Genomic DNA, 24,865 nt, shown 5'->3' on the forward strand with positions numbered 1-24,865 from the left:
CTTTAGTCCATATGACCTGTCCTGACCTATTAGTTTATCGTAATAGAATTAAATTACACTACCATGCCTAATATAAAAGATGTAGCTATAATACAAGTAAAATTCACTATACATTTTATTATTCTTACAAATTATTAAAAAAGTGACCCTCTTGAACGACATAGAAGCGCTTATATTATAAGCTGCTCCCAGCATAAGTTTATGGATTGCAAAGTATATTATGTATAATTTTGACAGGTTTCGTTATAATAGTAAATAGCTTCAGCCAAGAGTAAACTCTATAAAACCCACATTATTTGTACTGAAAGTAAAAGCTATGGTTCTTTACTGATTATGAAAACTGTCAAACTCTACTTTTTAAGCCCCCTTACACTGATTGTTTTATTTATTCTCCTGATGCACTTGTTTACATCTATGACTCCCCATCCCCCTTTTCCTACTTCAAACAGTTTTATTTACATTTCTGTCGTCTGCCATCACAAGTGGTATTAATGAGGGAGTTATGGAGGGATGATCTTCTCAAAGACCACAATCCTCCCTAATTGGCGGCCAAACATGTCTTTGATGTCTGCTTGTACTGGAAAGGCTTCATGTTAAAGCCAACCATGATTCGCATTACAATATTGTTTGTGCAAATGGTTCTTTGCCTATTCATGTTACTGTCAATTAAAACTTCCTCGTCGTGTTTTAGCATATTTGTAACACACCTTTTGCTGCAAATACATTTAGTAGAAGATGATTTTGTCAAAAATGACAATGAAAAAGCTTTATGGTTTTTCGTGTTCCTTGGGCTTTGGTCTATGGTCATCATAGTTTTTATATAATTGTGTTTTTCTGATTGTTTTAAATACAAAACGTCGGAAGAATGAACGTTTCTTGCAAAAACTTATCCATGACTTTGAAGAATATTTTAGTAAAGTTGCATCTTTTTATTCAAAGGAGAATATAGTGCATTTGTATATAATTGTTGTTACATTTATTCTAGTTAGAATGAAAGTGAGACAATAATTAATGATTGCAGATTTAAAGATACCCCACCCCACAGCTAACCTACAGGCGAACCGAATTTCCTAACTAGATTTTCCTAAAGTATTTCCTTAAATGAATTTGTCAGATTTAAATAAAATTAGGTTATGCTAGTAATTAAGTTTTATGCTACAGGGTAATAAGGTGTAGATTGGTGGAATGTTAATAGTGTTTGGTGGATTGTATATGAAAAATGATTATAGACTATTTGAATTTGGAGGAATGGGATTTTGGCCTCTGGAGACTTTGAAACTAAAAAGTAAATCGGGCCCTGGTCCCGGTAATAGCCTATTCCCTATATAGGAACGCTAAAATGGTTTTGTCGATTAAAAAATATAATATAAACTGCCATATAACGTAAAAACATTTGAACTAAACATTTTTGCAGATGACGATGATATATTACCTAAAAAGGTGCTTATTTTATTGTGTAGATTTAACGCTATAATAAAAATACTAGGCAAATTCATTTCTTGATCATAACTTATTATTTTATTATTGGTACTGAACTTTACTGGTGCATTTAACTACCACGACAAAAAGTAAAATTAACTCAATACTGTTTAGGCGTCCATTAAATAAGTTGAATAATAGTTTTGTGATGCTCTTGGTCCTTTAGAATGTCATCCATAAATTGTAATGTTAAATCATCATCCTCGTACACAGTAAACACTTTTAAGGTAATTTCAGTTTTACATTAAAAACTGTTTTAATTAATTAACTTAATGAATCAATGTTTTCTTCATTGCATTATGTTTGAGTAAGTTCTATTATATAGATAAAAGTATAAAAAAAATTGATTAGCTCTAGTAAACTTTTCTTGTGTACTAAGACTCTTGAAGGTAAACTAAGTACAATATGTATATGGTATCATAATATTTAAAACCATTAAAAACTTGTTTGTGAAAATTTTGTTTCTATAAATATAATACAGTAGAAGCAATTACCTAAAATAATTAGTTTTACGCTAGTAATTACCTTTACTTGTATTAGTAATTAAATCATGAGCAAAAATAAATGTTACATTGATTTGCGAAATGGAAATATTCGTCTGCAATTCAACAAACTCACTTTTCCCTGTTAACATGTCGGTTGAAGCTGAAAGTGATGAATTGGAAAACCAGTGGATCTGCGTTTAGTAATAATTTGTACAGTATCATCAAAGTTATTGAATGGTCATCCCTTTTACGTTTTCCAATTTATCTAATGGATTTGTTTTACCCTCTGATGAAGTTGTTAAAATTTTACATTAAGTATTACAACGATTTCGCTAAGAATGATACTTATGTTTATTTTCTGATTAAGTAGTTGGGATGAAATGAACAATTTAAAGAAAAACTGTTAATAACGATGGATAGTAAATTTTTGCTTGAATTCTTTTACTGCTAAGATAGATAATTGCTATTTTTAGATGATCGCTGAGCTCTCAAAAACAAAAGATCTAACTTTTAGGTTTCAGCTCAAACATGAACATAATGAATAATAATGTCCTTTTCACATTAAATTTTAAATACTGTATTTTTACGTGTAACAATAAGAATTTGTATTTAGTGTGTATTTTAAAGTCTCAAAATGGTTCGAAGATTCCCAGTGCAGTCACTGTTCAAAATCAATATCAATGTAACATTATTATTTTGTTGTATAATCTTTATGCGTGTTAAATTATTTCATTGTTTATCTTTTATTTCAGTGATGTAAGATTTAATTTATTTTATCCCTGTATTTATTAGGATTATTGGATCCACACTATTGTATGCTTTCTCATGTTTCTAATATATGGTAATATTATAAAAATAGTGATACGTATTTCCATTAATTACTGTAGAATAGCGATTCATAAACGTTGGTGCATATGATGTATCAAAACAGCTTTTACGCTAAATGGAAAATGTCTTTTCATTCATAAGCTACCAGTGTAAAGACCAAAATAACAGCCAATTAAGTCCTCAAAGACATCATTTCTGCTTTGTATTTAATCAGTGTTATTAAAAGCTGGTGCTTTTTATGACCATCACATAATCATCATAAAACCCGATCTCTAGATGTCAATTTTGATTATTAAAATATTAAATAACAAATAAAAAAACATACAACCAATTCCTTCGTTGGTCATTTTAAAATCTAGTTAATTTCTTCTTTGGTAAAAAAAAACTAGTTTTGATAACTTGTTGTAAATTAATTAAGTACATTACATCACAACATGTGATATTATCACAGTAATAAGTTGAAAAAATAAGGAACTAATTGCCTTTCAACTTCCTTTATACATAACATCATGTCAGATAGTTATTTGTGATTGTATTATTTATTTTTGATATGTAAATATTATATGATACTAAACGCAGTACAGTTAACCCTCATAAATGTTCATTAACTGGTGATCCAAGTCCAAGTTCTTTTGATAAGTAAAAGTCTGCTTTACAAGAAAAATCTACTTAAAAAAAATTGGAATTTCGGGTTCTTTTGGGCAACCCCTTTTTTATGATGAAACGCCGTTTACAGGAAATAGCTAGAAAGCTTTAATAGTACACTTGTAGCAAAATAAAGCAATTACTTAAATACTGTAAACCGCTACAGAAACTGCCTAATTTATTGTGTTGCATTTTAAACCTGCGTACATTTTACAAACTGTTACTGATATGGCTGTCCGCATAAAGCAAAGCACAGCAGAATTTTTTTATTACTGTGATAAAATTAAATTAAATTTCAAAGGTTGTTTGAAATTGAGTGTGAGTAAGTATTCTATCACCGATCGAAATGTTTAACTAGATGTACGGAGGGACCAACAGTTGAGGTAGACTACTAAAAAAGGTATTTAAAAATAACCTAAATACATAAAGAAAACTCAGTTTTCACTCCTAATTAAACTAGAAGTGCATTATCATGGTTGTTAAATTACAAACTATTAAGGTTAACTACAAAATAATTGAATTGCTACGTGGGTTTTTAATTTCATTACTAATATTTTCAGGTAGCGAATAAAAGACGGTACAGTACAATGTGATCCCTGAAATTCACCACATACACAGATATGAAGCCAAGTCACAGCCTGACAGTCAGTGACAAATATTCGGTGACAAATAATATAGTGTTGAGGGACGTGCTAATGGAATCTTTAATCAAATTCTCAGCTCCGCCTCTAATTTGTTATTTATTATTGCTCCTTTTGAAGTTTTGACAGTTTCGACGACGATAATAATCCGTGCATGTTCTCTGAGTGTGTTTTATTATATAAGTCCGATAAATATGGTAAAATTAATCAACCATAACATCGTTCAGTTGTTATTTTTGTTATCACCTAATTTAGCAAAGCTTTGTATTCAACTAAATTAATTATCTGTATATTTTTTAAAAGTAGATAATAGATATAAATCTTCACAATTTTACTTGTAAAAAAAAGTAAAATACATACTTCATTTTATGTTGTTTGTTGTTGTTCCGGATCGGTATGACAATCAATAAAAGGTAAATTACCTGTGTCCGCCGGTCGATCCTAATGTATCCTATTACAGGAGATGCATTTCGGGGAAATTAAATCGCCATCATCAGCCCTAATATAAGTTCTTTTCGGCACACGACCGACGCGCGTCTACATGTCCATAGTAAAAATAAAATTAGGCCTATCGTGTATTTATGTTTCATTCGTCACGTGTATAAGGGTTCGTGTATGGGTTTTTAAAACTTCAAGACGCAACTAATAGGGAAGCTCAATATTAGGACTGATGATGGCGATTTAATTTCGCCAAAATGCATCTCCTGTAATAGGATACATTAGGATCGACCGGCGGACACAAGTAATTTAACCTTTTATGGATTTAAAATGTATACATTGGAGGACTTGAAATATAACTGAGGTGAATGATTTTGTGGGAAATCGTATAAAATAGGAATTGCTATTTTCAACAACAAACCTCTCATTATGGTAATGTGATGCTAAACGAAGCCTCTTTAAAGTAAACTTTTAAGAGACTTATGTCATCAAGTCAAATGAATTAATTAGTGTTTAAAATCTCTAATGTTTAATCCTTCTTTAAACCTTTTGACTTTAGTACAAAAGGAATTAATCAGAATACATACGATCGTATTACTAGTTAAAATTCAATATTGAATATTACCTATGTTGATCTCCCATGTTGATTATTTGCTTTATTCCATACATCAATATTCAATGTTATTAATTCATGTAAATATTTTTAGTTTTATATTGAACTCTCAGCTTCAAATTAAACATTCAGATTATACGGGAATTAATTACTTCAATAGTAAAATTGAATACTTTAAAGTTCCATTGCCTAATCATTTTGAGCTCTCGTCCACCAGATATTACTGTTTTACCTTTTCACAAAATGTAATTAAAACACTTCCTAGAAATGTAAAAAAACTGTTGATTAGCTCAGTTCCTAAGCTTTTATTTTCTATTATTTTATTGTTGTGTATTACTATTTTGACACGTGTCTGAAGAAAACGATTTAGAAACATAATCATCAATCATCCTAATAGCCTCAAAGCGTGCATACCAGAACTTATACTAGGATGAGATCAAATTTGATAAAGTTTATATATACTAACAAATGCAATAAATATCTTATATTGAGACCCTAAGATAACTCTACAGGTTTTTAAATGTTGTAATTGTAAGTTAATCCTTAAAAAAATCCTTAATGTGTAGGAAATACTGTACTGACGTTAATTTTACTTCCACATTTTGGAGAGCGAGTTGGTCTAGTGGTAGAACTAGGGGCTTAGAATAACAAGGTCTTGTGCTAGAATGCCGCCAATCACAAATTCTTTTTTATTTGTTAAGTCCCACGTTCACATTCTAGGAAGAGTTGTGGCAATCTTACATGAATAAAACCCATTAGTGATTGGTGGGATTTGAACCTGGGATCTTGGGCACCACGCTCTACCACGTTACCAGCTCATCAATCACCAGTGGATTTTATTAATGTGATAATGTCACTACACTCTAAGACTAGTCTGATAAATGTGTAAAACAGATCTTAGTATGTGAAGCGAGTACACATAAAAAATAGTTTACTTAAGCCAGTGTTAATTCTTGTACACTCACTCTTTGTGTTATTTCCAGAGCTGCCCAGAAGTTGAACCTGTCGGCGTCACCTCATCGTCGCAAGAGGACGGAGGACGAGGTTGTGCCTTCCTCAGGGTTCTGCGGAGTTCTGCACCGGTCCCCTCCCCCGCCACCCCCAGCGCTGCTCAGGAGGATAGGGGTCAAGGAGGTCACTGGGGTCGGGAAGGTAAGGGAATCATCGAATCTTTTTTGTGAAAATGTTTTACCTTACCCAATTAAGCAGTGAAATCCCTGTCGCTTCAAGTGTAGTGAATCTATAAGTATAAATGTTGGTTTGTTTGTACATTTGTTTGGCAGTGATAAACTCAAACACCGCTGGACCTTGTCCTCTTGGTACATACATGTAGAATTCATGGAGAACATACACCATCAATTTCGTAATCACTTTCAGGGCCCCGAGACCCTCTTAAAATGGTCCCCCATGTCAGGGGTTTCGACAGAATTTTAGTTAAATTTGTTTACTAGTCAAACATATGCAAGTAAAATAATATATGAAGATGCATTACCTGTTACATTTTTGTTTTAACTTATTGTATTTCTTAACTGAGTTAATCATTTTATTCTGCCACACATTTTAATACACATACACAAGAGGTTTTAATTTTTTTTTATCAATAAGTACGATTGAGAATTGCCTATATAATTAGCATGGTAAGTGTGTGTAAATTTTGTTTACGAAATATTTCGTGACCCGCATTATTCTCTAAGTATTTTCGCGCCGTTGAGAAGCACGGGCAGAACCAATATGTAACACATCTTGGGGCAGAACAACTAGTACATTAAATTTGGAACATGGCTCTTTTGTCATACTTGAATAGTAAAAACTACTATTACGGTTGTAGGTGATTGCTCTAAACTGTTTAACTGAGGGTCTTAGGAATAATACTTTGAGTGGCTTTCAAATGTTAGAGCGAATTTTGAGTGACAGTAATGCATCAATAAAACGCTCGCTTATGTTTACTTATTGAATTAAAGGACAAATAAATTCTAGGCTATGTTGCTTCAAAACTAAAAGTGTAACTATAAGGTGAATAGGAATACCGATTTCAGCTCGAGCAAAAACGTTGATTAAAACCTCAATTTGACAATTACGGAATCGACCAAAGATTAGGAATCTTTCAATGATCTGATATTACTTGCAAATGTTGCTTTCAACATCCAGTGAAATTGATCATATTTCTGTTGTTTTTTATTCAATGAGTTTTACTTAAATTTACTATAAAGATTCGGGTAGTAGTCCGATACAGGAATAGCCTCTATCACGAGTTGCAGAAAGCTGTACACATTTTCTTTGAAGAGTGTGATTTAGAGAAAGACTTTCGCTGAACACAAAGGATGATTGAATTGCAGTTGGGAAGAAATAAGGGTCGGCAATCGAGTTATAGCTGGAGGTTGGGGGAAACGCAGGTGCTGTCAAGGCTGACGATTCTCTGTCTTAGTCAATGCCAAGAAACTGTATCTGATGGAAATCAGTACACCTGAAACTAATAACTTAGCACAAACGTGCTTTTTGTCTATAATTTTATCCTTGTAAAAATTGTCAATCCTGTGGTGTTCTTGAATACTAAAGATAAATGTGAGTACAATAAATACATACCAATCTCCTTACGGGAAATTTATTCTAAGATAAAATAGTATATTACGTTACTAGTCCTGAAAGTAAGTGTTTACCGGACGAGTGTCGTTACCATACGAGTCCGGTAAACACATTTTGGACGAGCTACGTACGTTAGTTTACGCCATACTACTAAATCTGTACAAATCCTTATATATTACCACCAACTAAAGGACTAAAAATCGCTAGTCATAACCTCTAAGAGAGGTTATGTTTTTGTTTATAACCACTCAATGCCATCCAAATACAGTATAATCAGCTGATTGGTGTCCGGTAAAACTCATTACAGTACAGTAGTACGCAATGAAACCCCATTTGATTAAGCTGACGGCAAACAACTGTTTTCTGGACTAAATCCTTGTGTGGGAAGTTCGTCAAAATAGTGTAGTGTGGAGTAAATGAATTAACAGTAGAAACCATTGATTGATTTACAATGCAATATTATGTTATGTGAAGCAGATAAAAGGAAGATATTATTGGATGTACTACCTACTATAAACTTAAACTGTCAATTTCTTAGTACGAGGACGTTTAGGACGTAAAGGTGATGTATCCACCTTTTGGCCTTTCATGTTCGTTTAACTTCGTCAATTGTATTAAAATTAGGTTAAAAGTGTTTATGAACATGATTTGTTAAGCTCACACAATTACACAGTCATATTCGCACTGTAAGTATTGATTATGAATCCACGAATGTAGTTGACAGCTTATTATGAGTATAGTATATCAAGTCGATGGTACAATAAGCGATACACTTAACTAATATCCTAAAAATATTATATATTATCGACTAATAACTAAATGTTTAACTTGTAAAATATTTCAGTAACAGCTAGCCACTAACTGTTTAACATCAAACATTCTACTTAAATTTGGACTTATGTAAAGACCTAATGGTTTGTTAATGTGACCGTAAATATTCCACAACCTGTGCAAGTACTGATACTACTTCGGATTAATTCCAACAAATATTTTTATAAACACACTACCAAGTTTGGTTGAAACTCTTTAAGTGTCCCTAGATTGTTTGTAGAAAACCTTTTCCCGGTTAATCCAAACCAGTTGGGCCATCACATATCCTAATCGGATGTGGGGTTATTTGCCCGTGTAGTGGCGGAGGAGGGGAGGGGTGGGGAGGGGAGAATGATGCCGGGATTTAAAGTATCTCTTGACGGGTGTGATTTGGGGAACCCTCTGCCGAATACAAAAGCCTGATCGAATGGCTGTTTGGAAGAAATAAGAATTCACTGTCGGGCAATGATCGTTCTGCAGGAGGGATGAAATCTTCCCAATCGCTGTTTTATACCGGTCATTTTGGCGTTTAAACAGTTTTTGGTTTAGTGGAACTTTAGATAGAGTCACTGGGGACTTTATCATCTCTGATGATTATTGAAACACAAGTGCGATGATGTTTGGGATTCCGGAACTTAATCCTGTCTTAAAGTAGGATCTAACCTGTAAGATAACTGGGAACTTGAAGAAAAATCGTGGAACACAACATATAAATTTAAAAAGGGAAAATTAAAAAAAAGTAGTATTGTTTTCTAAAGAAAGTACGTTGGATAACAGCGTAGAACTATGTTTTTAAGCAGATCCCAGCTGTATATTACATAGAAAAAAAGACTTAGGGATTAAGAAAATGTTTATAAATCGAGAATCTCTTACTCATATGATGAAGAATACCCAATCCTAGTTTAGTCTATAAGTCTTGTCATGTGTTTAGTCTCCCCCCCCCCCCCACTAATTCCCCCTCATCCTCGTTACCAAGACTAATTACTACTACCCCATCAACTACACAGGATAAAGTGGCTTCTATTTTAAAACTGGCGAGTTTAAATCTCCTTGTGAACAGCGATACTGTTGAAGAGTAGTTAATATAAAACCACCAAAAGAGTAATTTGTTTATTTGTAAAGGGAAAGCCAAAGGTTGGTTGTAAAATAGTTTACGCAGCGATTCCGTAAAGATAGTGTTAACGACACGAGTTGAAAATTTAAGGTACGAGCCATCGCGAGTGCCTAAAAAACGTCTACGAGTGTAGTTAAAAATATTTACGCGAGTTGTGTTTCATACTTCACCTACGAACATTTTTAATTACTAAAATTCATTACAGTACTCATAACTTCTAGAGGTTATGTTTTCGTTTATACCCTTTTATTGCCGCCGACCGTGATCGCTGCAATGAAACATTGTACCAAACTAATTGCACCACTCAACAATTAAATTGGCATTAACAGCTGATTAATTGAAGTTAGAATCATTACAATTTTACTTCTCTCTCAATCCTTGAACCTCATTGAACCTGATCGTAATTACCTCGTTATTATGTATCCTCTGTAAAGTATGGATATGTTTTAAAGTCACATACGAGTTTTACTAAAACTAATCTTAAATGTCAATCTTATACCTCATAAATATTTAAGGGAGCCATATACATAACTGTAATTTCGTATTCAACCAGACAAATTAAAACCCAAATTTGAATAACAAAACAAACATAATCTAAAATAATCGAGTCATAGATTTGGTAACTTGGAAAAATATACAGTTCAGTCGTTTTACTCTTTACTGCCCAATTCATCTTGTCAAACTAATTAAAAAAATTTAACTAATTCCCTTATAGCTTTAAAACAAACAAAAACGGTAGTTATAAGTTTTTATTACAAAAAATACAAAATAAACCAAGCAAGACTCACGCTGAGATATGGTACACATAGACACACACACACACACACACACACGCATACACAGCGCCATCTGTTACGTGTACAAGGCGTGGAGTGTAAATTACAGTGTCAACTGTGCACTGTTTACTGGGATATTTCAAGATCAAAGTGAACTCGCAGCAAACCGTATGCACCTGCTTGGTCTAGCGTTATGATCAAATATAACTCTCGGGATTAAAACGGACCTTTGTGTGGTATTCGCATTGCTGTTTTGTCATAATTATTATCACAGTGGAACACTCACGTTATTTCATTTTATTTCCTCTTAGGTGTTTCCAGGAAAGTGAATTTACAGCAAACCGTTTGCTTTGAATTCACCTGCTTTGTCCGGTGTGATGTTGGAATATAACTCTGTCTCAAGATAATAATAGAGTGGCCGTGCGTTGTTATTTGCATGTTTGTCACAATTATTGTCACTGGCTATGTAGAAACGCTTTGAGTTCATGCTATTTTCTCTTATTGTTGTATGTTTCCAGGAAAATGAATTTGTAGACAACCTTATGCTACATATACACATGCTTTGTCTAGTATTATGGACAATTAACTGTCTCTGTGGATAAAATTGTATGAGGGTGTTTTGTTTATTTACATTGTTGTCAGATTATTTGGCACGAATATAATTACAGTTGAATGAAAACAACCGAACATAAAATATTTAAATTCATAAACAATACAAAAAAGATTATTTGTTCTTACCTTATTTTTTTTTTTAATTATACTTGGTTTTACTTGAAGAAGGGTATTGTACGTTTCAAAGTATCATCCATTGTTTGTAATGTAACTAGCAGCATTATATCTGTTGACTAGGAACAATATTGAACTTTTTCACAATGAAATCTTCGAGAGATAAATGAAAATGTACTCTATTCACCATTTTGTCAAACTCAACAAGCCAAATTTTAATTTTCCTTTCTTCAATGCATAGTAATTTCTTTCCAAAATACGAACAAATTTTGAAAGCCTGGGGCAGAGCCCTAGTTAAATCGATACATAAGTGCACTAACTTTTTTCTGGATGGTTTTGTTAAGATCTAAGCAATCTTATGGACAAATTGATTAGGCTTAACATTATCACAGTCTCTTTATAGTCTACTGTGTCTTTTCTTCTGAGGTTAGGTCTTAAGAAGTTAAAGTGTTAGTCTTAGATTTCGCTTAAACTACTTTCAGCCACTAATTAATAAGATGATGATACTGCTTCCAAACAAGACACCCCTTTAAGAAGTCGGAACAAAAACAAAACATAAAATAATGCACAAACTGCATTTTAATACTTGTATAAACCATCAACACCTTTCTAAGAAAACTGTTCAAGTCCCTTAATGTATGTCACTATCAAATTGACGTCAATCCATGTCCCTTTAATTAATGTAAAAAACAAGCACATGAAGTACAGCAGTGGGAATGGAAGGATAACCTTCCTACAAAAGATTGAGTGATAGCTACTTCAGAGTTAGGTCCACAATCAGGTTACGGTAGCCTCAATGTGTAGGGGTGGGAGTTTGAGAAGGGGGATTGCCCAGGGCCGTATTATTATTATTGCTTCTGCTGTCTTGATTTTCAATAACAACCGAATATTTCGCGGAAGACTTAATCCATTGGCGTAGAGTTATGGGGTTGTAAACCTCAATACTACTGGGGAGAATTCGTGATACATCGAACAATAACATACTGGTACAATCACCAAGTTTGTGTGCATATGCATTGATAATGAAATAATTTTCGATTGCAGAAAAAATACTGTTTCTTAGTTATTTGATCAATTGAGATGTATGGAAATATTTTCGATCTTCATTTAGAATGGGGTATAGGCTCAAATATATACTATTGAATTGTAATTTGACATAACTATGTATTTGTAGATAAAATGATAAACATTAAGGAATCAAGAAATTTTGTACTAAACTATGGTAATTTCGTCGACACTAACGCCCAGTGTCACCTGACATGAACTAGACATGAAAAACGAGCTTATAATTTTACAATGCGATTAGAAGTCTACTTGTGGTTGGTTAGTCCATGGTAATACTGTCAGACAAACATATAATTAGAAGATCAGGGTAATAATTATACTTACCTTCTAATATATTTATCATATTAATGGGTAATCCAAAAACATGTTTAAGTTTTACTTGTGACTGGTATATGGATATTTTTTTATATACTTGTAGTACCAATTTAAACCATGCTTGACCAGATAAATAGTGTTTGCAAAAACAATTTCTAATCTTCTGGTGTTATAACCGAAGGTATAAGCGTAGGCTATGCTAAACATCTACATGACTCAAACTTAACACAACATTACATATTGACTCGTGTAAGCATATTCAGTAAAAATAGCTAAATTACATTTCCTCTTTCAAAATACAAAATTTGTTAAATCATACTAATTACCGTTTCTGTCAAAATATTGAACAAAGTCGTCCAAGTGCATTGTAAATCTGTTACAAAAGAGTCACAAATAATCACTTGGCTCCCTCGCTGGTTCGCGCCATTGTGCTGTAATCCAACAGCTGGAAGTAGCTTGGCGGATCACTTGCAGGTTCCTTTTCAATTATTACGAGTGTTTTCTCGCTGAATAATAGATTTGTAGTGAGAGGCTGCGAATCGATCTGCTCCAGTGTCGGTGGCGGGTAACGACTCTTTATTTACCTGGGAGAATCAAATAAAACATTTATTGTATTGTTACCGATTTCATAGAATAAAAAAAAACATTAATAGCTACTTGTGAAATATTTTACTATTATGTACAACTATACTCTGTTCACAATGTTTAGGCGGTTTGAGGGGAAGTTCCCTTGTAGACGAGTCGATTTAGCCCAAAAAAGCCTTTAAGATGGAACAAATTCCAACAAATGGTTTTTCGACGGTTTTTGGTAGTAATAGGTGTAGAAAGTACCAGGAAAAAAGTCTACCAAAATCGGACAACCGGAAGTCGGGTTTTTCCAAGATGGCCGCCATGAGGCCCTCAAATCGACAAGATGACTGCAAATTCGTCGATTCATAGTTCCAGGATTGGCCGATTTCCACGAAAATTTGCAAACACATGTAGAACTATATTTCCAACCTCAAATATGAAAACTAGGCAGACAAAGTAACCCAAAGATGAATTTTCAGGGTATTATGTGCTAAAAAAATAAGATTTTTTACCTCAAATATATGTTTTTCTAATATTTTGTACAAAGTTTGTAATAATTTCAAATTTATTTTTTCACCATTAGATTCAACACAAAAAACCTAACAATTTAGTATATTGAATCTTTGTTCTGCTTCAATTTGTTACAGAGATATTGAAAGTAATAACTTTAGTATGTTTTCTTGCCAAGATAGCTCAATGTTAATCTTATTAAGAATAAGCATAAATATTAATATTATTTTTCATTAAACCTATATAGATAAGACTTTTTGTTCTGCTTCATATTATCTGTTTTAATAATTTTTTTTACTAAAAATTCCTTTTTTGGCAGTTACCATTGCAGCAAACCTACGTATTCGGTTCCTCAGTTTTAATCATAAAGAGAATAAGCAAAAATCATTTTTTTATTTTTAGTCCGAGAAGTATAGAATATAACCTTAAAAACAATACAAGAACACGTTTTATGGTTTTATGTTGTAGTTTTGGGTGTGCAGAGTCGGATTTTCCCAACAATGGACAAATTTTGAAAAAAAGATACCAAAGGTCTAAGCATTTTCCATGCACAATTTTCTAAATATTGACTTGGGACCAACATCGATATTTATTGGGTGGTCAGTACTTCATTTCGATGGGAAACGTATTTTGGCCTTCATTTTGGATCCACCTTATTGGATATAATTTTTTGTTGTTGTAACGACAGTGTTGTGACACATTATTACTATATAAACTAGATTTTCACGCATATTCCATTGCCAAAATCCGTTTTTAAATACAATTTTTTTTTCTTTTAAACGTTTTGTACTTTGAAATTATTTTACGATTATTTACCTTATCTTCAGTTAGTAGTTCATTCTTAAATAATTAATGATGTAAGGGATTTCATTTGAGCTATTGATCATTAAAATTAGACGAGTTAGAGACGAGCTACCAATCCCAACAAAATATTAAATTTAACTTTTTATAAACCAGTTTATATTAAATGATTTATATCTCGGGTTCTTAATACGTCACCAAGTTATTTCTGGTCTCAAATTACTCAGTAGAGAATTAGGTTTTTTATTTTATTAGTCACTAAATAATATCTGACTAATTAATAAAAATGAGTCATGCACCTTAATTTAATATTAAATTATTTGCATTTGTCTTTAGTTAAGTACATAACTTAAGTACCCATATTAAATTTGTCACATTTTATTTAGTGGTTTAAAAAATTAACCCAAACATTTACTGAGTAATATGAAACCAGAAAGAACTTGGTGGCGTATTAAAAACCCAAGATATAAATATTTTAATAAAAATGTATTTCTAAAAAGTGAAATTTAATATTTTGTTGGGGTTGGTAACTAGTCTCTAACTCGACAGATTTTAATGATCAATAGCTCAAATGAAAGCCCTTACATCACTAAATGTTTAAGGCTAGAACGAACTGCAAGCGTTAATATGTACTGGAGATATAAGAAAAAATAATCTTAAAAAATGTTCAAAATATGAAACGTCCTTAAGAAATGTATGCAGGAGAATTTTCGTTTGAATATATCTTTAAAACGAAAAAAGATACTTAAAAACTCATTTTGGCAATGGAATGGGCGTGAAAATCTAGTTTAAAATAATGTGTCACAACATTGCCATTACATAAAAAAAAATTATTTATATCCAATATGGCCGATCCAAGATGACGGCTAAAAACAAGTTCGCTATTGAAATGACACTGTCATTGCATTAAAAACAATATTTATCTCCAATTGGGGGATCCAAAATGACGGCCGAAAACACGTTCCCTATCGAAATGAAGAAATGACCACCCAATAAATATCGGTGGTGGTCTGAAGTCAATATCAATGAAAATGCATGTGGATTTTTTTATAATTTTTCCAATGTTGAGAAAATCCGTCATATTAAATCTTGATTCTAGGGGTTTTCCAGTAGACCGATTATTGGCAAATTTTACTATGTTACTCTGCATACCCAACACTACAACATAAAACCATAAAACGTTTTCTTGCAATTTCTTAAGGTAATATTCTATACTTCTCGGACTAATAAAAAAATTGATTTTTGCTTATTCTCTTTATGATTAACACTGAGGAACCGAATACGTAGGTTTGCTGCAATAATAACTGCAAAAAAAGGAATTTTTAGTAAAAAAAATATTAAAACAGATAATATGAAGCAGAACAAAAAGTCTTATCTATATAGGTTTAATGAAAAATAATATTAATATTTATGCTTATTCTCCATAAGATTAACATTGAGCTATCTCGGCAAGAAAACATACTAAAGTTATTACTTTCAATATCTCTGTAACAAATTGAAGCAGAACAAAGATTCAATATACTAAATTGTTAGGTTTTTTGTGTTGAATCTAATGGTGAAAAAATAAATTTGAAATTATAACAAACTTTGTACAAAATATTAGAAAAACATATATTTGAGGTAAAAAATCTTATTTTTTTAGCACATAATACCCTGAAAATTCATCTTTGGGTTACTTTGTCTGCCTAGTTTTCATATTTGAGGTTGGAAATATAGTTCTACGTGTGTTTGCAAATTTTCGTGGAAATCGGCCAATCCTGGAACTATGAATCGACGAATTTGCAGTAATCTTGTCGATTCGAGGGCCTCACGGCGGCCATCTTGGAAAAACCCGACTTCCGGTTGTCCGATTTTGGTAGACTTTTTTCCTGGTACTTTCTACACCTATTACTACCAAAAACCGTCGAAAAACCATTTGTTGGAATTTGTTCTATCTCAGTGCCTATATTTACTCGACTATTGCCATTTTTTCGTATTTTGTATTACTTTTCTTAATCAAATGTGGAACTAACATTTTTAAAGTAAAGGGTCAAGTAGAGGAGATAGATTCTTCCCTTAAACCCGTTCTTGTGAACGAAGTATAGTAATATCGATAGTTGATGTCCACAAATTTTTTTTATTCCTTCGGATGTTGTTTTCCTATTATTTCGGAACTGTTTTCAATTAGTATACATAGAGTTTCTCTATTGCTTGCTCGCTTGGATAGATGTTTTAAAAATAGCTTGGTAATTTATGGAGTTGATTCTATACCTGATTTAACATAAAACTTTGCTCTTGTATTTGCATAGTGTATCTGTTATTGCAACCGATTTCACACAATTTATTTAAACCGTATAAGTGTTTAAGATATATTTTATATATTTGCAAAATTGACCGAAGTAATGTCACTATCTTCCTTTACATTTTTATGAAGAATATTATAGTCTTCTTTATACCATTAAATTAAACGTTTTGGTAGAAAATTGGATTCTAATTGGTAGAGTTAGAGTTTTATGACAATTTGTAGTATTATTTTAATTATATTTCTCACTACTTGCTAAAAAGTCTTTAGGTTTCCGTCAAGCCAAATTTATCGTAAAAATAAATAAGTGATAATAAGGTCATGAAACATTGAAACAACCAAGAGGTCTTATTTGAGTAAGCTTTTTCCCTATGCAGTTCTGCTTAAAAACCCCTATTGTTTTTAATACCGAATTGTTATTGCATACATATGTTAAAGTATGCTAGATATGGCATGTTTTTATCTCTGGGTTCGCAGAATCTGTATAATAGTGTTTTTAATTTCTGGGAAAAATATTTACGGTCATACGCAACGGGCATTAGCAACATATACATTTCAATTTTTCCAAGAATATTAGAATAGCAGAATATACATGATTTCTTTTAAGGTTACTACTTCGTTGCTGATATTTATTCAATCTAATAGTATTAAACATACTGTATTGTACTAATAGTAATTTCAATATATTTCTTTTAAGTGTGGCTCTTGTTAATATGAATGATTTATTTATAATTTAAAAACTGAACTGCAATACTCTATACACCAATTTATCCAAATAAATAAATTTACCAATTTGCAAGAACTCCAATTCATTCCATTTGAGCTAAAATTTTTTACACGAGTATATTTTTTCCAAGTTTAACAAATTGAAGTTAATATTGTTAACTTACCATAAACCCACTCAGATATCTTGATACCGCAGGCTATTAACTACTCTAAACATAAAACTAAAATCGATGATTTTGTTTTTGTATTGTGTATTATAGACCCTATTATAATATATTTTAAAGCGAGCACTAGGCGCTGATAGGCAACCTTACTACAACACTCATATTGCCTATCCAGTGAACCTTCAGGCGCTCGCCATAGCTCACTAATCCTGGTCACGACACACCATGAAGTAGTTACTCTTGCTTAATTTATAATGTAAAAGATTTACATTTGGAGGTCGCTGGTTTAGTTACATCAACTCTGAACCTAAATGGCATAGGGCTATAAACTAATTATGCTACCAAAAGGTCAACGTTAGACAGTAAGAACACCAGGATTAGTACTGTTCCCTAAAAAAATGTGAACATTATTAATAGTGTAGAAAACCACAAAGCAGAAAAAAATTAAAACTAAAACACAATAAGAGTTTTACGTAATAAAAAAAAACTATCTGACCATATTGTTAGGTCAATTAGTTTGTGCAGGTACTTGGTGAAATTTCGCCGTTTCCTTGTAAAAAAGTGTTTATTGTTTAAGGATAAAATTGTAAATTTTCTAACTGAAATCCCTTTTGTTGCTCAGAAATTAAATATGGTTATTATAAATACATACACCTTGTAGACACAGTTTTACAAATCGAATTTGACATCATATATATCATATTTTCAAATCTAAGAGCATATGGCGACGTATATCCCCTCCAACGTATGTGGTTGGTATATTCCTTCCTTCTCTCAGCGTCTATCCTGTCCTTTCATGTCCAACGTCTTCACAGATTTTGCACCCACTCTATTACCATTGACCGTACAATTCCAATGGCTACATGGGCTTTTTTCGTGTACATTCAAAATTTCTTAGATTGTGATCCAACTCAATTGTTAAATATGGGATCTTATGAGCAAGAACTAAGGCAACTCTGTGTGCAGGTGAAGGTGATGCTGCGCGTGGCTGGTGACGCCCAGAGCTCCGTCGAAGACTCCACCTCGTTCTTCAGCGTGGACAAGCGCCGCAAGCAGATCACACTGTTTGACCCGGCGCTGTGTGGCGGCCCTTCTGCGCCGGAGGACCGCAGGGTCGGCGTTGCGGCGCCCAAAATGTTCGCATTCGACTCCATCTTCACTCATGAAGATTCGCAGGTGATTATTGATGTTTGGGGCTACTGGGCTCCTATTTCAAATTAGTATAAATCAAGAGTATGTCTCACTAAAAGAATGGTTGAAAAGTTTATGTGAATTGTATTTTTGTTATCCAAGGTCTTTGTGGTATTGTTTTTACTTTTTTATAAGGCTATTTGTGGGATTGTGGATATTTATAGGCATGCACTGTAGATGTGATACCCCTTGGTGTGGATTAACGTCCGCACTAGTAGGTACTACGACGATCCGCAGTACTATCCTGATAATTAGACCAATTAATAAATTACAAGGAAAAAATTTTGTTCGGATTTCACTATAAACTATAGGTCCCTTACCTTAGTTGCCATTAGCTGTATGGGCTATTAATTAACAGTCCTGTCTAAGGAACATGTCGGCCTTAGTCAATAACAAGACTCCCAAGGTCGTGCCACTCATCTCCATCCATACTTGGTTTAAAATTTCTACCTTCGTACGGTCACTATTTCAGTTAAAAGTATTAAAGTATTCAAAATATTAATTTCCTTGCGATCACAAATTATATTTTCTTGTGTTCTCATAGAATGTTATAACTATTCTTTATCTTTGTGTGCTCTTACATTGATTTGTTATGATTAGTTTTAATTATTGAATTATTTATTTAATTTGGTATGTTAATTTACTTTTGTGTACAGTTATGTAGAGTAACTAAGGAAATGGTTTAATGACTGATTTTTTTGCTTACACTTGGGTATAACCTTTGAAAAAAACTATCTAAGTACTGTATACACGAATTTTGATATTGTCTTATTTGATAATAAATGTTATGAATTTATTTTTACTTAGTCGAAAATACAGTAAGATAGGTACGGATTTTGTCTAAATATATGCTTTATTTAAATCGGTTGTGATCACCATTTTATGTTTAACACAAAAATAGATATTACAAAACCGACATTACTGTGTATTGCATCCAAGATAAATTAAAGCGTTAAGGTAAACAAAACCAAAAAAGATTTGTTATTAATTTTTTTTGCAATAAACAAGCTACACACATATTTTCACCCTTATATTAATACCAAATGTGATATTTTAAGTAAAATATCGTATTTAGATTGTATTACCTCATATGTACATCTTTACCATATTTAATTGATTGTTTACCACCACATAAAACACTACCAGATAGTAGATTAGTAAATTACACAAGTAACCCTAAAGTTACAAAAGCAAGTTTTATTCTCCTGACTAAGGAATGCTCCAACTATTACATCGCTGTAAGATAAAGACGGCAGTAAATTAACAACTTAAGCTCCGTAGTCAAAGAAAGTTGCCATTGTTTCGGCAGAGTTGATTTACTGTTGGTGGCCTCAGGGTGCAGGGTAAATAGCGCTGTAATGTCGACTCCAGTATTTATTAGATGGGGTCAGGCTGTCTCACCCCCCCCCCCCCCCGGGCCTAACACAAGTAGGCTTTTGCTTCCATACTTGACTTGGACTGCAGTTGTCAGTGACCTATTTACCTATTTTGTTTAGTCAATATTTTGTTTGACTTTTAAAAGCCTTCTACTCTTATATTATGAACATTGTAAAACAGCACTTCAACGTAAAGAAATTAATTTAGTCTGAAAACAACTTTGCCTTTTTACAAATTAAAGAACTAAGACGATTTCTCTCTAATTTCTATAACTTCCATTTTATAGGCTTACTTTCTAAAATCACCCAATAGTAGTTGATTTAATGTCCTTGTGCTCAATTAAACTTTTCAAGCCTAATTTACCAATTTCACACATGCGCTATTACTAAATTTTAATGTATCTTTTAGTTAAAATTATACTCATTTTCGTAAAAATTTTAAAGTAGACATAAATGGATATATCCCAGTTTTTGCATCATGATTTGAATGGTAGTTCAAATTTTACTAAAAAAAATTTCCGGTACTTGCTCCATAGCTTACTCGTGTTCGGATTAACTGCGAATTTCAAACTTTATGCCTGTGTTTCGCACGACCTCACACATCAAATTGAAGCGCGCCCCAACTTATGACAACTTAAACAACTTATGACCTTAGTTATGAAACATATCATTACCATTATCAGGTTAAAACCATAAAAATTATAATCAACACTTATCATATTAATTATTTGTCTTAATTCTTTTTCTTTTCCAGGCGGAAGTGTGCTCATCCGCACTGACTGACATCATTCATGCAGTTATAAATGGTTCTGACGGCTGCCTCTTCTGTTTTGGACACGCTAAACTTGGTAATAAATGTTTTTCTTACAATTAGCCGTCTATCATTATTTGCGAGTTTTGCTATTCATGAAAGTGTTATAAATGACTTATTAACAAATTTGATATTTTCCATATTATATTTTTAGTTTTTATTGATAGCTTTTATACACTTTGATGGTAATAAGAAAAAATCCAATATCCCCAGTCATAAATTTAATTATAGTTTTAAGTAAAGACTTTCGATACAAATTTAAATTTTGTCCGTCTATTTAGTTATATTGGGTGTGGTAAAAATATAATAAAATAATGTTTTACTTTAGACATAAACTACACTCCTATACGAAGTTACGAAGTGTTGAAGTTACGAATGTATATACAATATGCTAATTGCCAACCTTGTCCATTCTGCTTTATTTTGTGTGATAGTTATTCCATCTGTTGTGTACTATGCTCTTTGATGTTGTAACATTTTCCATCATTATTTTAGCACCATCTGGGGTTTTCCCAGTAACAGTAATATCATATAAAAAAAATTATTCGTTTATTTGGATTTGAGACAAAAACTTAATGATGCCACTGCAAAAAATCATAACATGGTTGGTGTTATGTTATGAAATTTCACATGACAATGAAAAAGAACTGTGAGACAAGCTTACCAGCCAATATTACTAACAGAACAGTCTTCAAAAGGTCCAGATACAAAACATTCTTACTACTCTTTATCCTTACAATGTCAGTTTTGCTCAGTTCTTTATTCATCTCCACCCCTTCTCCAGGTAAGACCCAGACGATGCTCGGCACCCCAGACTCCGCCACTAGTCTAGGAATCATCCCCAGCTCCATCTCGTGGTTGTTCCGTGGCATTGCTGAACAGAAACAGAAGACAGGTGCCAGGTTCTCTGTTAGAGTATCAGCTGTGGAGATTTCCCAACAGCTGAAAGACCTGCTGGTGGGACATGCCAATGGTGAGTTGGTAATTTAAAACAGAAATTGTTTTAAATAAGTAATAGTAATAATTTTATTTGGGATTTTTTACTGCTTGAATCTAACTAAGCTTAAACAGGAATGATTTTTTTATGAATTTTAAAACACCTTATCTATGGGTTGCCTAGTTTAGGTTCTTACATTTTATAAGTTAGGAGCAAAACATTTTGTAATTAAAGTATTGTTATTTAAAATTTAATTTTTACTTACTCCCAATATTTTAAGTATTTGAAGAAAGTATTGTTTTCTTCAAAATTTTCGAGTTTGATTTTTGAATGGATATCCGTTTTGGGTGCCCCTAAACCCAAAAATGTGGGTTTTGAAGTCATGTTTGCCTGGTGTGTGGATGTGTACAGAGCTACATACCACACCTGCGGTCCGGATTTTATGAAATTTAGTATATGTGTACCAATCTGTGGTATCTTCAGGTATTTATTGCATTTTTTATCGTATATAACTAAAAAAAAATAAATCTGATAAAGAAACGGCTCGACATTTAGTCAAAACTTAGAATGTTACAGATCTTATAATTCTAAACAGAATGGTGCAACCCTCATATATGTATAAATTCCGGTTCATAAGTTATTGCAGCTTTTGATTTCCCCCATAAAATATCAAGTTACTGACTCCCACCCCACCGCTTAGGACTGTTGACAAGCTAATGGTAGAAAGTACACATGGTTCTGATTGCTGATACCGTTTATTTCTTGAACTTAGAGTTTTATAAATTAAACTGTGACTACCCCAACCACACATTCATCCCCGCTATGCCCCACAGAGTGTGAGCAGTCGCCCGGTGTGTATCTCCGAGACGACCCTCTGCAGCTGCAGAACTACAGCGAGCTGAGGGCGCCCACTGCAGAGAAGGCCGCCTTCTACCTGGACAGCGCCCTGGCCGCCCGGGCGCCCCAGACACACTTCCTGTACACCCTACACATCTACCAGTACAGCGTCGCCACCAAGGGCGCTGGTACGTCCTGATTTGTTGGGCTCGGAACTTGCTTATTGTGATCTTACAACCTAAGTTTACCATATACAATAAATTTGTAGCCTAATTAAGAGTATAAGTAGTATGAAGAAAATCAACTGTTTCTTTCTTCTAGCCAGGAAACTCATTTGGGTTCCAAATAATGCCTTAGTAAAGGAGTACTGTACTTAACCTTTTTTATGTTTTTTTGATAAAAATGTTCATTTTGCATTTTAATTGCTTTACAATCAAGTACTGTATAACGTTAAAACTGCAAACCCTTAAAAATCTATTTTTGAAAAAATATTAATGTTTGATAATTCATTACACTTAGTTATACTTTGTGATATTAAGGTATAAAACTATTTATACCTATATACATATTATATTCCAAAATTAACATTAGTACTATCATTGAATTACGTTTTTCCCTAATGATTTCAATTATCTCTGTTACACAAGTTAGGTAATATCATAGTAGTTTTATCTTAATTATATTTTAGTGTTTTCTATATTACTTTCATTGTAATTGTCACATTTAGTAGTAGCTTCCATTGTTTCTATTTTTGTGTTGGCTTCAATTGTCGTGTTTCTACTGTCCCCATTGTTCTTATTCTTGTGTTTTCATTGTTCCCATTGTCCTCAGTTGCTGGTGGCCGCAGTCGGCTACACCTGATTGACCTGGGCAGCTGTGAACGAAGCAAACTTACTGGTGGGCTCAGTCTTGGAGGGATTGGCAATGTTCTTCTCGGCATTTTCAACGGCCAGAAACATCTGCCCCACAGGTTAGTTACTTACTAAAATTGCATATATTTTAGGGGTTAGAATATTTAACCATTTATTAAATGATTACACTTGTTTTATGTATGCTAATTAAAATATTTAATACATATTATGTATGTTGAATGATTTTAAAAATATAAAAACCAGAGAAAATTTAATTCAATAAGAAGTGCTAGACATACATCAAGATAGCTGGTAAAATATATTAAAAACACTTTTTTGTAGACAAGAATAGAAACACGCCAAATTTGAAGTAAAACATTTTTATAAATATCTACGTGTTTTAAAAACATTAATTTATTGTATTAAGATCATATATTTTTTCCTTTCAAATTAGTGTTATAATTTAATATAGTCCACGCATAATTAAATACTGTGATACAACAAAGTTTTCTTGTAAAAAAGCTACTATTGAGGTAAAAAAAAGCTAGTATTTAGTTCCAAAATACGACCTAAAGATATTTATAAAATTAAAATCACCAAAAACATCATTAGAGTTTATTTCAACATCTGACACTGTTACATAAATATAAAAAAAATCATAAAAGAAAATATACTTATATAACTATCACCATTCACAAATTCATGTATTACAAGTATATAAATAATGGAATCAAAGATGAATGTATTTTTAAAGCAGTAGTTTTATTACTGTTAAAATAATAAATTAGATATACTGTAAATACCTAAAAGTGTAACAAAGGTAAGAATTCTGTGACTAACTTCTGCGTAAAACAATTTAAAAACCAATGTGTAAAGAACAAATAATTGCATTACCTAATGTAATTTTTCTGAACAAATGAAATAAAATCGCGTAAGAAATTACAGACTTATATCTGAAGAACAACACATATAAAATATTATGTTTTGGTTGAAAGATCCCAATATATGAGATTTAAAAACCAATGTGTAAAGAACAAATAATTGCATTACCTAATGTAATTTTTCTGAACAAATGAAATAAAATCGCGTAAGAAATTACAGACTTATATCTGAAGAACAACACATATAAAATATTATGTTTTGGTTGAAAGATCCCAATATATGAGATCCATTGTGGCTCTAACTGTAGCCCATCAGGGTTAACTTCGACCAAAGGCCTGTAACGGTGGCTAACCATCCACATTATGACGTGTATTGGTGTGTTTGTGTGCGAGTGTGTATGTCTATCTTTG

At 32.5% G+C, this 24,865-nt stretch overlaps 1 protein-coding gene across 2 annotated transcripts in view; it reads left to right on the forward strand.

The window, feature by feature from the left end:
- The window catches only part of LOC128986903 (kinesin-like protein CG14535), a 205,866-nt gene that overhangs the window by 170,370 nt on the left and 10,631 nt on the right, over nt 1-24,865 (forward strand). For both annotated transcript variants that reach the window (XM_054407508.1, XM_054407509.1), the window contains exons 3-8: nt 6,113-6,281; nt 18,537-18,746; nt 20,892-20,985; nt 21,733-21,921; nt 22,719-22,910; nt 23,554-23,692. In XM_054407508.1, coding sequence (XP_054263483.1) covers nt 6,113-6,281; nt 18,537-18,746; nt 20,892-20,985; nt 21,733-21,921; nt 22,719-22,910; nt 23,554-23,692 — 993 coding nt within the window. The remainder of the gene's footprint in view (nt 1-6,112; nt 6,282-18,536; nt 18,747-20,891; nt 20,986-21,732; nt 21,922-22,718; nt 22,911-23,553; nt 23,693-24,865) is intronic.

Source organism: Macrosteles quadrilineatus, unplaced genomic scaffold (genome assembly GCF_028750875.1).
Source record: "Macrosteles quadrilineatus isolate MER2022 unplaced genomic scaffold, UCM_ALF_1.0 Scaffold_2__2_contigs__length_208266976, whole genome shotgun sequence".
In the NCBI taxonomy this organism is placed as follows: Eukaryota; Metazoa; Arthropoda; class Insecta; order Hemiptera; family Cicadellidae; genus Macrosteles; species Macrosteles quadrilineatus.